The sequence below is a fragment of the Emydura macquarii genome, unplaced genomic scaffold, assembly GCF_026122565.2.
Source record: "Emydura macquarii macquarii isolate MOO-44397 ecotype Brisbane River unplaced genomic scaffold, CSIRO-AGI_Emac_v2 contig_2205, whole genome shotgun sequence".
Classification (NCBI taxonomy): domain Eukaryota; kingdom Metazoa; phylum Chordata; order Testudines; family Chelidae; genus Emydura; species Emydura macquarii.
The window spans coordinates 35,062,284-35,076,046 of NW_027132342.1; the positions used below are offsets into that span (position 1 = coordinate 35,062,284).

General features: G+C 35.6%; 1 protein-coding gene across 10 annotated transcripts in view; it reads right to left on the reverse strand.

The window, feature by feature from the left end:
• The window catches only part of PTPRQ (protein tyrosine phosphatase receptor type Q), a 201,253-nt gene that overhangs the window by 177,440 nt on the left and 10,050 nt on the right, over positions 1-13,763 (reverse strand). For 9 of the 10 annotated variants that reach the window (XM_067559886.1, XM_067559884.1, XM_067559892.1 and 6 more), the window contains 5 exons: positions 11,603-11,857; positions 9,108-9,325; positions 3,090-3,276; positions 2,666-2,950; positions 1,094-1,378 (listed from right to left, as the gene is read on the reverse strand). In XM_067559886.1, the coding sequence (XP_067415987.1) occupies positions 1,094-1,378; positions 2,666-2,950; positions 3,090-3,276; positions 9,108-9,325; positions 11,603-11,857 (1,230 nt within the window). Of the gene's footprint in view, positions 1-1,093; positions 1,379-2,665; positions 2,951-3,089; positions 3,277-9,107; positions 9,326-11,602; positions 11,858-13,763 lie in introns of those variants that run through there. The other variant, XM_067559893.1, reaches the window with a different exon arrangement.

A 13,763-nucleotide genomic window follows, 5' to 3' on the forward strand; every position in this document is an offset into this window, starting at 1 on the left:
TCTGCAAGTAGTCCCTTCCATTCCAGTGGAAATACTTACAGAGTAAAGCTCTAAACAATGTGAATGAGGACATCAAAATCTGACCATTAATGTAATCACTGAACTGTCTTCATTTAGGTCAAATGAGATATTTCTGGAGAGATGGGAATTACACCTTCCCCCAGCTGGAACCCTGTTCTGTTTCCCATTCTCTCTTCCCTCTCCTGCTCCCTCAGGAACCCCAGATCTCCCTCAGACAGGGAGTCTCCCCCAGCCAGGTAGTCTCCTCCATCTTACCCACACAGTGCATAAGCCGGTGCTTCCAGAAACTGATTTCTCAGCAGACTCCCCTGCACTCCACTGAACAGAATCCTCATATGCCAGGTTGCAACACCATTTGACCTGACCATTCCCCTGTCTCAGTGGAGGGATGGACAAGCCAAATTTGAGTAGTATGTGACCCTGTGCACCAGATCATAACAACACTCAATGAAATTTGGCTTATCCATCTCTCTGAGGGGCAGCTGGGTTAAATTTCAGTGGCATTGTGACCACACAGTTTGAGCGACATTCCAGATGACTCCAGTAGCAGCCATACTGATTTAGTAAGGGACCACTGCTTAAAAGTGGTTGAGTAATGCTCCCCCATTCTCTGGCCTATGGAACTTTGAGCAAGTGCAAAGTGAAAATTACAAAAGCACCTCCTAAGTTGGTGCACCGGTCAGTTCACATTTAATTTTCTACATTTGCTTAAACCTCACACTCATCATGTTTTTATGTTCCAAGCTACTCTGGAGTACATGGTGATTTAGCCATTTTATCATCATTAAATATATGAGCTGTGTAAATAAATATATATATAAACCATGATTAAATGTATTTATCAAATATTAACACAAGCCACTGGAAAGAAAACAAACAAGGATAGATACCTTCCCCATCTGGAAAATTACTGAATGTTACAAGCAGTGAACAGAATTTAGAGGAAGAGAATTTCCCTGGCTTGCCCCCAAATATGTACCAATAAATCACTACCTATATAGCACCAATTAACAATAACTTTGTACTTTCTATTTTCAATTTAAATTGGAAAGATCTATATATATGTAATTACCTGTTGTTATTAATATAGGCTTCTCACTGCAGCTTAGAGATCCCTTTTCTGCTACACTCTGTAGATATATCTGATACTGATGATATGGCTTGATGTTTCTAATTACCATTGATGTGCTACTTTTTTGAACTGGTAACTTCTCTGATGTGTTTGCTTCCGTATCCAAAATGGTGACAAGATAGTGATGAAAAGATGCATTGGAGGAGTTCTGTGGGGGGTCCCATTGTAAATAGATTTCTGTTGATGATACATGTGTAGCCTCTAAATTGTTAGACTGTAATGGCCCTGATGACAAAATTAGAAAAAGAAAATAAGAAAATAGCTTCTGATAAAATTTTTAGTTACTATTTATTAAAGATATAACCAGAATTGTTGATGGTATAAATTATTTTATTTTATTGGCCACAGTTACAAGAATTCTAAGTAGGTATCAATCCTTGTTTAATTTCTGCAGATCGGGACATTTCCCTAACAGCACAGAGATAGGGACTCGAAGGATTTGCCGCTGCAATCGGTTTTCAAAGATCAGACCAAAAATCTTTTAGTTTGGAATAATGCCAGAGGCTATGCAGTTGATTCCCTAAATAATGGCATTCCCTCCTTCTAACAGATTATCTGTCTCATTTGTTTCATATACATACTGTTTATGAATGTTTACCTAAAATGTTTATTTCTTTAAAAAAAACTATTTGACTTTACATTTAGGAACAAAATATATAATTTCATATTTTATATAATATAAGTTTTGTCTATAATACTTTCAAAATCAAGGTACAAAATGATTGGATTCAGACTGAAGTTGAGTTGTAAAATATATTCTTCTACTTGTGGTATCATTTCTTTGGCAGACTGAGTGCTTTCAAAGTTATGCTTGTATATGTGAAGTAAATTTATTTTTAATGAGATTTCTCTTTGACTCACCTTTGATTCAAAGGAATTAATCACTTTCATCCAGTATTCATTAATATTCACTGGGTGTGTTCAGTTAGATTTTGGTAGCACAATAGATAATTGGGCAATACATTTGTCTCTATTCCATTTATTTTAGTGTATTGGTTCAAAAATAACTAGACTGTATTTCAAACTGTGAAATTTCTCTTTACTCTTACTGCATAGATATAGGGATAGCGATATTTCCAAAACAAGTCGTCTTCTTGAGAATCTGTGCAATTTTATTAAATCACGATGGTCAAAAGGATGTTTTTGTACCTTCTACTGACAGCCTGACCCTACCTTTTGACCTCGATGGGAGTTCTAGGTGCAGAATAATGATGGGACTGAGGTTTTGAAATATTTTTTTAATCAGAAGTGAAATCCCTGACCTTGCAGCTAATCATATTTGAGCATATTTTCTACTTGAGCACTGTCTAAATGCCTCAGTCCTTTTATCATCTGTTCCAATCATGTCTTTTAACTATGAATTAAGATCAAGATTTTGAACATTCTAAAATCTGGCTGTGTTCATACCCAGGATTTTGGTTCAGCCCATGAACACAAAACAGTATCTTAAAAGAAAAAATATGAAAAGTGAATGATTGAATGGTTATTATTTCTGCATATTTTGTTACTTACTTGTCTCTATCATCAGAAGTGGACTTAAGTTAGTCTGTGCTCCTCTGGGGCTCCTTGCTGATAGTAAAACCCTATAGAGGCGGCCAGGAGACAATTGCATAATTGTTGTGTGTGTTGTATTTAGAGGCAAACTCCCAAAATGTTGTTCTGAATGATCAAAATAGTATTTAATTATAAATTCAAATCCTAATTTAAGCCAGTCATTCAAATCACTCCAGACAAGCACAGCTTCAGTTGTTTTGATGTCTTGCACATTAAACATAAAATTTTCTGGTACAGAAGGTACTGAAAAAGAACACCAAACATTTAGAATACTTGATAAACATGAAAGCTGATTTTCCTAAAATTTTAACATCATTCATATAGTTTTATGAGAATAAAACACTTTCAGATAAATGTAATAGACTGTAAGAAATATAGTTACATTCATATTTGCAAATATATGGCAAAGGTATATAGCAGAAAAATCCTGTGAAGAAATAGTTTGGACCAGTTGGATTTTTCTGAAAAGCATAGCAGTCAGTTTCATTCTCTGGTATCAGGGACAAAGGTGAGATTTCAGCTTTTCCAAGATAAGGAGATCCATCTGTCCACAAGAAGTGACCTTCTTCCTGCAATAAACAAAAACTACAGGAAATATTTTTTTTTAAAAGTTACACCACTGAATTATTACCATTCATCTTTAATTATATAACCCTAACTATGGTGTTGCCGTCACTCCACCACAATTATGATGGAAAACATCGTGCTAGAAATGATATGTTATGATAAAAGTTACATGAGGCTAATGCAGATGGACCAATAATTTAAAAGAATCCTCTAATAATCCTAGCAATATTTATAAAGCAACTTAAAAATTGTTGTGTGCCACAGTAAAAATATTAATGGTGATCAACTACTCATAACTAGTTTTGTTGCTAAAGTTAGATCTCACTTCTGGAAATGATGCTGGGTAGTCAATCATTCTGAACAAATTCAAGAAACTTTTTTTATCCTGAAAGCTTGCCTACTGTAAACAAAACTTTGAGGACAATTAAAGCAGATGGAATTGTTTTTCTGAGGCCAAAAATGTTCTCGGTTCTTATCACAACATGATAAAGAAGCTTTCATTGCAATGCTGCAATGTTCACATTTTGCCATGGTTTAAAGGGTTAGGGGAAGATTTTCAAAGGTATAAAATGAGAGATACCTAACTCTCAATGACTTTCACCTAAGTGCCTTTGGAAATTTCCCCCATAATGTTAAAATACAGCAACTGCAATTAACACATCAATTAAAAACACATGGAAAAGTTGACATTGAAACCTATACCTGATTTTCACCTTATTCTAGTGAAAGCTGTGATGTAAACGAAGATGACTTGAGATTGTTTTGGATGAGGACCTATATGCAGCATTTGAAGTATGTGATATATTCAAAATGGATATAGCTTGTTACTTAGGGGGGGTCCCTATGCGAATTGGTTCTACCTCTAGTAAAAGACCAATCTATCCCCGATAAGCATCCAAAAATTGGATCTTGATAGCTTGAAATGTATAACTATAGTTTACTCATATTAATGATTCTGGGCTGGTCCAGGGGCCATGTAACAGCATCTTGGATCCAGTTAGGGCAGCCACACTATGCACTGTGGCTTCATCCTGAACATGTCTCCAGCACCAGAGCTTGCAGGCAGAACTTCAGAAGACAGCCAACCAGCCTGTGATTGTCTTCTGAGGTTCTTATCTTAGGGGAATTCTCCAGCCAGAATTAGGGCTTTAAGAGCCTCTTTTATCTGGCATAAAGGGGCTGAAGCGGGAGAGAGAATCTCACCTTAAGAGCCCCAATCTTAACTCTCTATTACAGTTACTTCTAAGGTACCTATCGCCATGATATCCTGCCATTATCCAGTGCACAGAACACTCACTGATGTCTGTAAAATTTTAAATGCAGATCTATGTCAGAACAGAACCACAGAATTAAAAGCAGAAAGAAAACAGAAGAAATAAATAATATTTACTCATAGCATAGCCAGCTCTCATGATTTTACTGCAGGTCTTGCAATATGTGGTTTTTTTCTTAAAGTTGATTAAGTGAGAATCTCAGCTTTCATTATTTTTAAACAGGTTTCTAGCCCTCAGGGTTGTAGAGAAAAATTGGAAAATGTATCCTAAAGATACAAAACCCAAGAGGCAAATAAAAAGAAAAGAACCCAAATTGTTATTTTTTTCATCTCATGATTTTAAAGCCAATCTCATTATTTTAGAAAGGGAGTGGGGGGCTGACTTATGATTTTTTAACATCTGAGGTTGACAATACTGTAAATACAAAAATCAAGTTTTTCTAAATTTCTCATTTTTCATATGACAAACTAATTGCAGTAGTAATACAAAAATTTGCATACTGATTGTATAAATTGTGTAAAGATTGTGTAAAGACACAAATTAAATAAAAATATCTGGGAAGTTCAGCAAAGTGCTTGAAAATCAAGCCTGTTCATTATTATCTCTTGCCACTCTGAAAAGAAATTACTCATCTAGTTCATTAAATTGACCAGACTCCCACAAACAGAGAAATGCTTGTAAATTCCAGATTGATAATTAACTCTTTCCTTGTATAAACAGAGTTGACAAAGTAAAATTCAAATGCTTCTTCATAATATGCAGTAGATATGGAAATAACATTTGCAGTATTTGTTTTGTGGAATACCTTTGTCTTTTATGGTATTTTAAAAATATGACATTCTGCCCATAGTAACAAAGTAATTTAAATTAACTTCAACATTCTAAGAAAAATTGTACTTCTTAATACATTTATATACATAAAACATAAAATAATATTACATGCAGCACACTTTGTTAATGTAAATTAAAGTTGCATATTCAAATACAAAGAAACAAGGCAATGAAGTTAGTTTCACATAGTAACATTAACTCATCCATAGTGCTTATAATCATCATCATTTACGGAATGACAATATGCTTGGATGAAAGACAACATGCCTGCCTAAGAAACTTGTGATTTTTGCTGTAGTTTATTTACATGTACATTTGATCACCTAATATGATAATAATACTGACCCACGCTGTAAAGTACTTGAAATCTACTGATGAAAGCGCTATGTAAAAGCTAGGTATTAGTAGTAGTAGTAATAGTAATTGAAAATTGTATACATAGGAGAATTAATGTTAGTTACTATGAGAACCTTATCTTTCGTTACTTTTTTGTGTTAAAATATGTAAACCTCAGCATTGCACTAATGTTTTTTGCTTCTGGACCCAAATCCTCTCACCCAGCACTGTTTTTTATTGTTCTCAATTTGCATGTTGTTATCTTGTTCTGACATTGGTTGTGCACATCTACTACATTATTTAACGGTGTTTGGTAAAAAGAAATTCTATGTCTATGAAAGGGTTTCCAGACACCACCTGCAGTTAAGAATAAAAACTACTTACGTGCTGTTTTATTATTAGATTTTTATAGACAATGTTTTAAAATAATAGCAAAGAAATAATGCGAAGTATTTTGACACTGTAAATAAAAACACATCCAAGACTCTTCCCAACTAAGAACAAAACCAACTTTTCTATTCTTAAAGAAACACAACACATTTCAAACAAGAGAAGAAAACAAACAAAAAAACCCTGTAATGTCTCCAGATCTTCTGATTTTTCAACTCAAAGCAAGCTTCGGCCTAGCCTACACACACTGGCTCCCAGAGCTCTGGCAAAATGCTCCCTACAAAAGCTATGCTTCTGAGGACTCCACCTGGAGTTCTTTGGCTTCCTGCAGGAAATCACTTCCAACCCTGTCACACCAATAACTCTCTCTCAAAGGGGTTCAACACTTCAGAAGGAGGAAGTGAGTAATTGAATACTGCCAGACTTAGCATTAAATTAGTCTCAAAAGTCACACAGATGTGTATGGAGGTGTAATGGGGTCTACAAACCCCACACTGAACACAGACAGAAGAGTCTCTCCTGTTCATAGGCAAGCAGCTTGACCACATTCCCACACAACTACCAATCATGGATGCAGGCACTCAGAGCTGCAGCCAATAGAGGAAACAAGGCCTAGAGTGACCAGATATCCCAATATTATTTAGACTGTCCCAATACAAGGGATTTTGGCTTATACAGGCAATTATACATATATTTGGCTTATATAGGCAACTCCCCCCTCATCCCTCATTGAAAAAAAGTGTCCCAGTTTTTCACACTTGCTATCTGGTCATCCTAACAAGACCTGCTATAAAAGGGAGAGTACAGAGAAGGAGAGAGGGGCAGAAAGGCATGAGACAGCAAAGGTGTGACGTCCCTGCACAGTCTGCCTCCACAAACACAGCCAAGAGACTGAAGCAGACTGCTAGACTCAATTAGAGATGAGAGTCCAAGAACTGCCCTGACTGAGAGCAAGCTAAGGAGGCCCAGCCAGGAGCAATACAGACCTCTCAAAAGCCCACACCATGAGCCGCTGACAGCTTTAAGGGACATAATTTTGCAGAAAGTATCCAGCTCCTATTCCCTACCTGGACCCTCTCTTGGCCCATCCAGATCCCCACATTGCAGAACTCAGCCTTGCTTGAGGCCATGCAGGATCAGTGGAAGTAGGGGAATGATATCACAAAGGCAACATTACCAAACTTACTTAGTTCCCATTCCCTCTATTCGTAGTGACGTATGGGGTTATAAGGCCTCAAGACAATGAATCAAACTTCATTTTGACTAGATGGAATTGCCCTGACAAATTTCATTTCTTTTCAAATGCGGGGATAAATACTTAGCAGTTTTTCTCCCTGCCTCACAATTAAACTGTTTTAATATAAATAACGCTAATGGTTCCAATGGCAAACGAATAATTCAGTTTAAGTTCCAATAATGCTACTTCAATGCTGCAATCTTTCTGCTCGCAGGGCTCCCACTTGACTTCAATTGGAATTTTGAGTGTGAGTCTACTGTATATTAAAGTGGATCTACTGGAATAGTGCTGAAAGGTTCAACTGTCATTTTTGTTTTATATGAAAGAAAAAAATTAAGAATATGCACTGTGCACCAGGCTAACATATCCATCTTCAAATACCGCTAGTCTTCACCACATTAGCTCCTTGCTGGCTGAATTTCACACAAGCACACAAAAGTTGAAATTCAACTCTACATTTGAAATTCAATTAAATCCCATAAATAGAAATGTCAGAGGAACGGGGAAACTACAAATGCACTGATCTTATTTTTCTTAGTTGAATGAGACAGCAGATGGTTTGGGCCATTGCTTTAATATTTCAATCCAATCCTGCACTTCTTATTTGGACATAACTGCAACTCAGAAGCAAATCTAATTAGGATATTTCCTAAGGAGTGCAAAATCAGAGAGTGGGCATCAAATAATGAGGTCTAACAGGTTAACAGGTTAAAGAGTAAGGCCTTAATTCAGCCAGACTCTTAAGCACATGCGTAACTTCAAGCATATGAGTTCAAAAAAACTGCTTGTGCTTAAATTTTGGAACGTCTAAGTATTTTCCCGAATTGGGCCTAAAACAGCAGTTTACCCTCACACAGACACATTTTTAAAGATTCCTGTTTTTATTCTGGGCCTTCAAGTTACTGGTTGCTCCCTAAGAAGCAACGCACTGTGGGCCAGATTTTCATTTACACTATGGCCTCGTTACATATGCTGTCAGTGTAAAGGGGACTTAAAGTAGAAGTAAAAAAGAGAGGTGGAGGGGAAGGGTTTAAAAGGACCTTAGTGTAAATGAGACTCTGGTCCTGATATTCAATATAAATGGACAGCATTATTAACTTTACTGAACGTATCTATACATCATTGACTCAGCTCCCAAAGTCCTGTCCCAGTACGTTCTAAGTTTAATGTAAAATCTGGGATGGACTCTTGGGGTACTATGTCTTCTTGAGTTATTCTCCATGTTGTCATCATGAATCTGGGGAGATCTTCCCATGACACTATAGACCTGATCCTACATGAACATAAGCAAATCTTTTGATTCCAAAGGAACCTATTCATCCATAAGGAGTACAGTGTTAGGTCTCAGATCTGGCAAGAAATTGCACCTAGAGGAGTAAAATGGGTCTTGACTGTCTACAGAGAAAGAACCTACTTCAAAAAGATTACGCAAAACCATTTGTTTTGGTTTTTGTTTTTTTTTTTTTTGCAAAGTTTCATGCACTGCTCTAGATGATTATTTTTGGTAAAATTATTTGTAGTATCTTTTTTAAATTATTAATGAATAATTAATTTACGTGTAAATACTTGCAATTTATTTGCAGAATAGGCATTATTCTAGTAATCACCATTCAAATTAATAACTAATATGAATGAGTGGTTTTAAAAAAAATAGATTTACTGTACTAAGTTTTAAATCCATAGGAATTTGATTGTACATAAAGTTCTCCTGCTTAAGGAAAATGCATTTTAATAAGGGAAATAACAAAAGATCAAATATACTGACCTTCATGTCATTAAGACCTGTCCATAACATGATTACTTGATTGACTGTCTGGAGGTAAGAAGATATAAATATATGTTCTTCTTCATTCCGTATGTCAACAAGGTGTGCTCCTATTGAAGACAATTCACAGATTTGTTGTGCCATACTCCATGGCTTGCTTTCTTTGCTCAGTTTATAGCAGCTGCCTTTGAATGCCAGCCATCCTTGTGAACACAGACCTACGGGTGAACAAATACATTATTTCCAAAAAGTTCTCTATCAGTAATGGTGATGTTCCATTTCACAAATCTTAAACAAGTCTATAAAGTATGATGACATTTAATTAAAACACAGTATTGCCAACCCATCATTCAAGACTCATGAACTAGCCACACACACCCCAATATCATAAGATTGATGTTAATTAAAAAATAATAAATTTTGCCCTCTTTTTCTTTGCCTCCTGGTTTCTGAGACTTTAGAATGCATGTGCATCATGTTTTCAAACTTTTATCCATAACCATGATGACTAGAAACTTAGAAATTTCCTTTTTTTTTTTTATAATGAAAGCTGAGATTTATTTTGCCATCTCATGATACCTGCAGCTACGGCTTTAAAAAAAAACACCAAATATTGTGAGACTCCTGATAAAATCTTGAGAGCTATCAACACTGAAAATGTGTACTATCCTTATTCCATTCATTTTCTACAATTAATGGGAATATTACAAGTTTTTAGTCAATTATTCTGTAAGGTTATTGAAGTTAAAATTGAATTTATTCAGTTGAAATAAGGTAAAAGTGCCTATGTAATTAGACTTCTCCAGGAAAGATATTCATTGATTTCCAAAGACATTTTTTAAAATGTTAAAAAAAATGCCATCTAACTTATATTTATTGAATAGAGTGTTTTGGTTTTGGACTTTTTTTTTATTTAAATATATTTCATTTTTTCTTTTGTGCTGCTAAATAAACAGTTTTGAAAGTTTTAGATAGTAACACCAGATTATTAAATAAAAAGAATGGTTCCAGCCAATCAAACAATAGCTCCTGCAGAGAGCCCTGTCTCACTCAAAGCATGCCTGACAAAATACTCAGGTCCGCTATTTAGACAGGTTAGCCATACATGCACTTGCAATGCAATTTATATTCTCCCTGAATGTTGGCATTAAATGCTACAAGTTTTTAAGCAAATGACATGTCAGAAACCATATAGCATAATTTCACAGTCAATAGCTGACCCACTAAGCCAAATGCCTCAAAGCACTTAGCAAAACTGGGTAAGCCTGGTTAGCTCAATATTTCTATAGAATTAAGTCAATTTGCATGAGAGGCACTGTGTTCTAGTCACAGATTAAGTATGTGTTTCCAGGTCTGCCACAAGCTTCCTATGAAATCTTTTGCAAGTCACTCTCTGATCTTCATTTACCCCCATTCAAAAAATGTGCCTTTGCATATTCATAGACTAACGGGGTATTTGTGTGTGTGTTTAATATGCAGGAGGAATTGTCATTTTATCAAATTCTAGTGATTTTATTCAGCTTTCAGAAAGCACCTCTGGCCAGCTTGGAGATCGACAAAGGAAATACTTTTGGTCACCATGTTTTTCTCTCTTGCAGTTTCAGTGACAGAGAACCAAGTTTATTTTTCAAATAATGGCAATTCCTTAAAAGCTCTACTATTCCTACACTTGACAACTGCTTCTTGTATGACCCAATAACAAAATCTACCCATGTTTCAAAAACTGTGATTTTGTTGAGTTTGTCTTAGGTTTTTAAGTCTTCGGCTCCAGTACTACAAACTCATCCATATGGATGGACCCTCAATCCCTGTGCAAAGCTCAACTGAAGTCAATAGGATTCATAAGGGGACAGGAAATCCACCTGTGCAGATCAGCTCACAAGATCAGTACTTTAGATTGTAAGGTTTTTCTTCAGCAGGTACATGAGACTAGTGCCCCTCCATAATATCAGTGTATCATAATTTACTACGGATACCTGCTAGCCAGTACAGCTGAGTGAATAATTCACAACAAATAATTTAGTATATGAATATAGCCTCATTTTATGCTTTGGGAATATCCATAAAGACATCACAATCTCCTTGAATTTATTCAATGAGCTTTTTTCAACAATATTTTTAACTCTCTGGACTGATCACAGGTGGCTTCAAATCTAACATCTCAACAACTGAAATTCAAACTAAGTTGCTTTGTTGAAACTGGTCAAATCAATCACAAGGTATTGTTTCTGTTCTTTGACTGGATGAGCACATGCAAATTTAAAATTTTGTTTCTACAAATACTCCTCAATGTGACTTTGAAATATGCTTTCTACAAATGTCTGTGTTATTAAAACTCTATTTCTCCTAGTTTTTTTGAAAGCAAACACAAAAGGGATTTAAGAATGGCTAAAATTCATTTAAAAGTTGATACATTTAATATGTTTTGCAATTTTCTCTTAAAGCAATCGGTCATCTTTCTAGTCTTTGTGATCATGATAAACTAGAGTACATACCTGTTTCAACTTGAATGTCCAGAGTTTGAAACACATTTATAAAGTCAAGGTGCAACTGTTTAAATTCAAACTTAAAAGTATACGAGGTTGCAGGTATCAAATGATCCCACTCAGAGAAGACCTCATTTTGTTGCATAATCCGTGTAGTGTTATTCAGTGAAATTGAAACTGAAAATTCACTGGCTAGTATATTCCAGTTAAAATATACAGAAGTACTTGTCACAAGTGTTTTGATGTTGTTGCCTGAGATTCCATCTAACAGAGCAAAGAAATTTATATTATGCACTTTTACAATAATTGATTAATAAGTACAAAAGAAAAAATATAAATGTTAATTTTCATGCACTGTTTAAGAAACAAATGTATTTCAAGAAGGGATGAGGAACACTACAATTAAAACAAAATTACATTTCCTGTTTAGCTGCAACTTAGAAACTATTTCAGTGGGCAATTTCATACATCTTTGCTCTGGTTGATTTTAACAGTATGTAAACTTAAAATTGGAATAATCACTGTATTCAGTAGTAAGAAATGCAATTAAACTTTAAAAGCTTATAAATAAAAGATAGTGTGAGTGTAAAGGGGAAAATTCTATAACACAGCTTGGCTTCAACATTAATTAATAACATAACATATGTTGGCCAAACATGCCAGCAGCACAATCCTGAGAAATGCTGAGTGCCCTCTGCTCCCACTGTTGTCAATGGATGCCACAACAAGGACTCAGGACTACACAGGTTTAGGCCGCAGATCTAAGTTTGAATCCTGATCCTAGTCTTCATTTCCAGGTTGGCAAGATGTTGGAATGTCTTAGAGGTAAGGCTTTAGGGCAGGGTTTCTCAAACTGGAAGTCAGGACCCCGCAAAGGGTCATAAGGCTATTATGGGGGTGAGGTCACAAGCTGTCAGACCCCACGCACGCTGTTACCAAGGTAACTGGAATGTCGGCAGCTTAGTTTCTCGGCCAGGTCGCTACCCGAACTTCCTGCTTCTGGTCATGTGACCGGAAGCAGGCAGTGGCATGGGCCCACCTGAGTCAATCACAGGCCCTGCCAGAAAATCACTTCTGGCTACATCCCTGATGAAGAGGGGCATCACTTTTTTGAAGGGGGTGAGGGGTCATCAGCACCTGAAATATTTTCAGACGGGGTCCCAGAAAAAAAGTTTGAGAACCCCAGCTTTAGGGAGATATTTTTAAAAATAACTAAGGGATTTAGGAGCATAAGTCCATTGATTTTAAAAATCAATGGAATTTATACTCCTAAATTCTTAAGGGTCTTTTCAAAATCTCCCTCTTAAACTTCAAGAGGTTGCAATCTATTCTTACTACTACTACTGCTGCTGCTGAAACCCCAAATGGCTAACATAGGTGATGACCATGACCTATTATGAAACTGAGATTAAAGCCATGAGAGCTTGTTGATCAAACAATGACACTACTGCTTAGAACATGGTTTTTTCTAGGGTTCACTAGGGAGATAGTCACAAAGAAAAACAGACTAAAGGTCCATAGGGTTGAGAGCCTCATGATTAGAGCTGGATGAAATTATTTGAACAAGTAGTTTATTCACCAAAAAATGCAGTTTCAGGTTGACCAAAACTTCGTGAATTCAAGACAAATGTGGCAAATAGTTTCAGCCAAGAAAAAAAACACAACATTTTTTTAAAAAGTCAAAATCTTTGTTTTGACAGTTTTGAACTGAAATGTTTTGATTTTTGATTTTGAAAAGACATTTTGTTTCAAAATTTAGCTATATTTATTTTTAAAAAGAACAAAATATACCCAAAATCTAAACAAACAAACATTACCCCCAAATTTTTGTTTCAGGTTGAACAAAGCATTTCATTCAACCTGAAATGATTTTTTTCCAATTTTTAATTTCAGCAAGAAAAATAAAAAATGTCCTCTTTCCTTTTTTTTTTTTTGCATTTGAACTGAAAATCAGTTGTTATTTGTTCAACGATACTCATGATACCTTAATAATTCTTTGCAATAAGGGTGAAATTTAACCCAGACAGAGTGATCACTTAACATCCATTTAGGGGTGTTTATGTATTAGTCAAGATTCACAGAATCCCTATGAGATAGGTAAGTATTATTATACCCATTTTACAAATGATAAACAGAAAGATGAGCTGACTTGAACAAGGTCTCAAAGGAA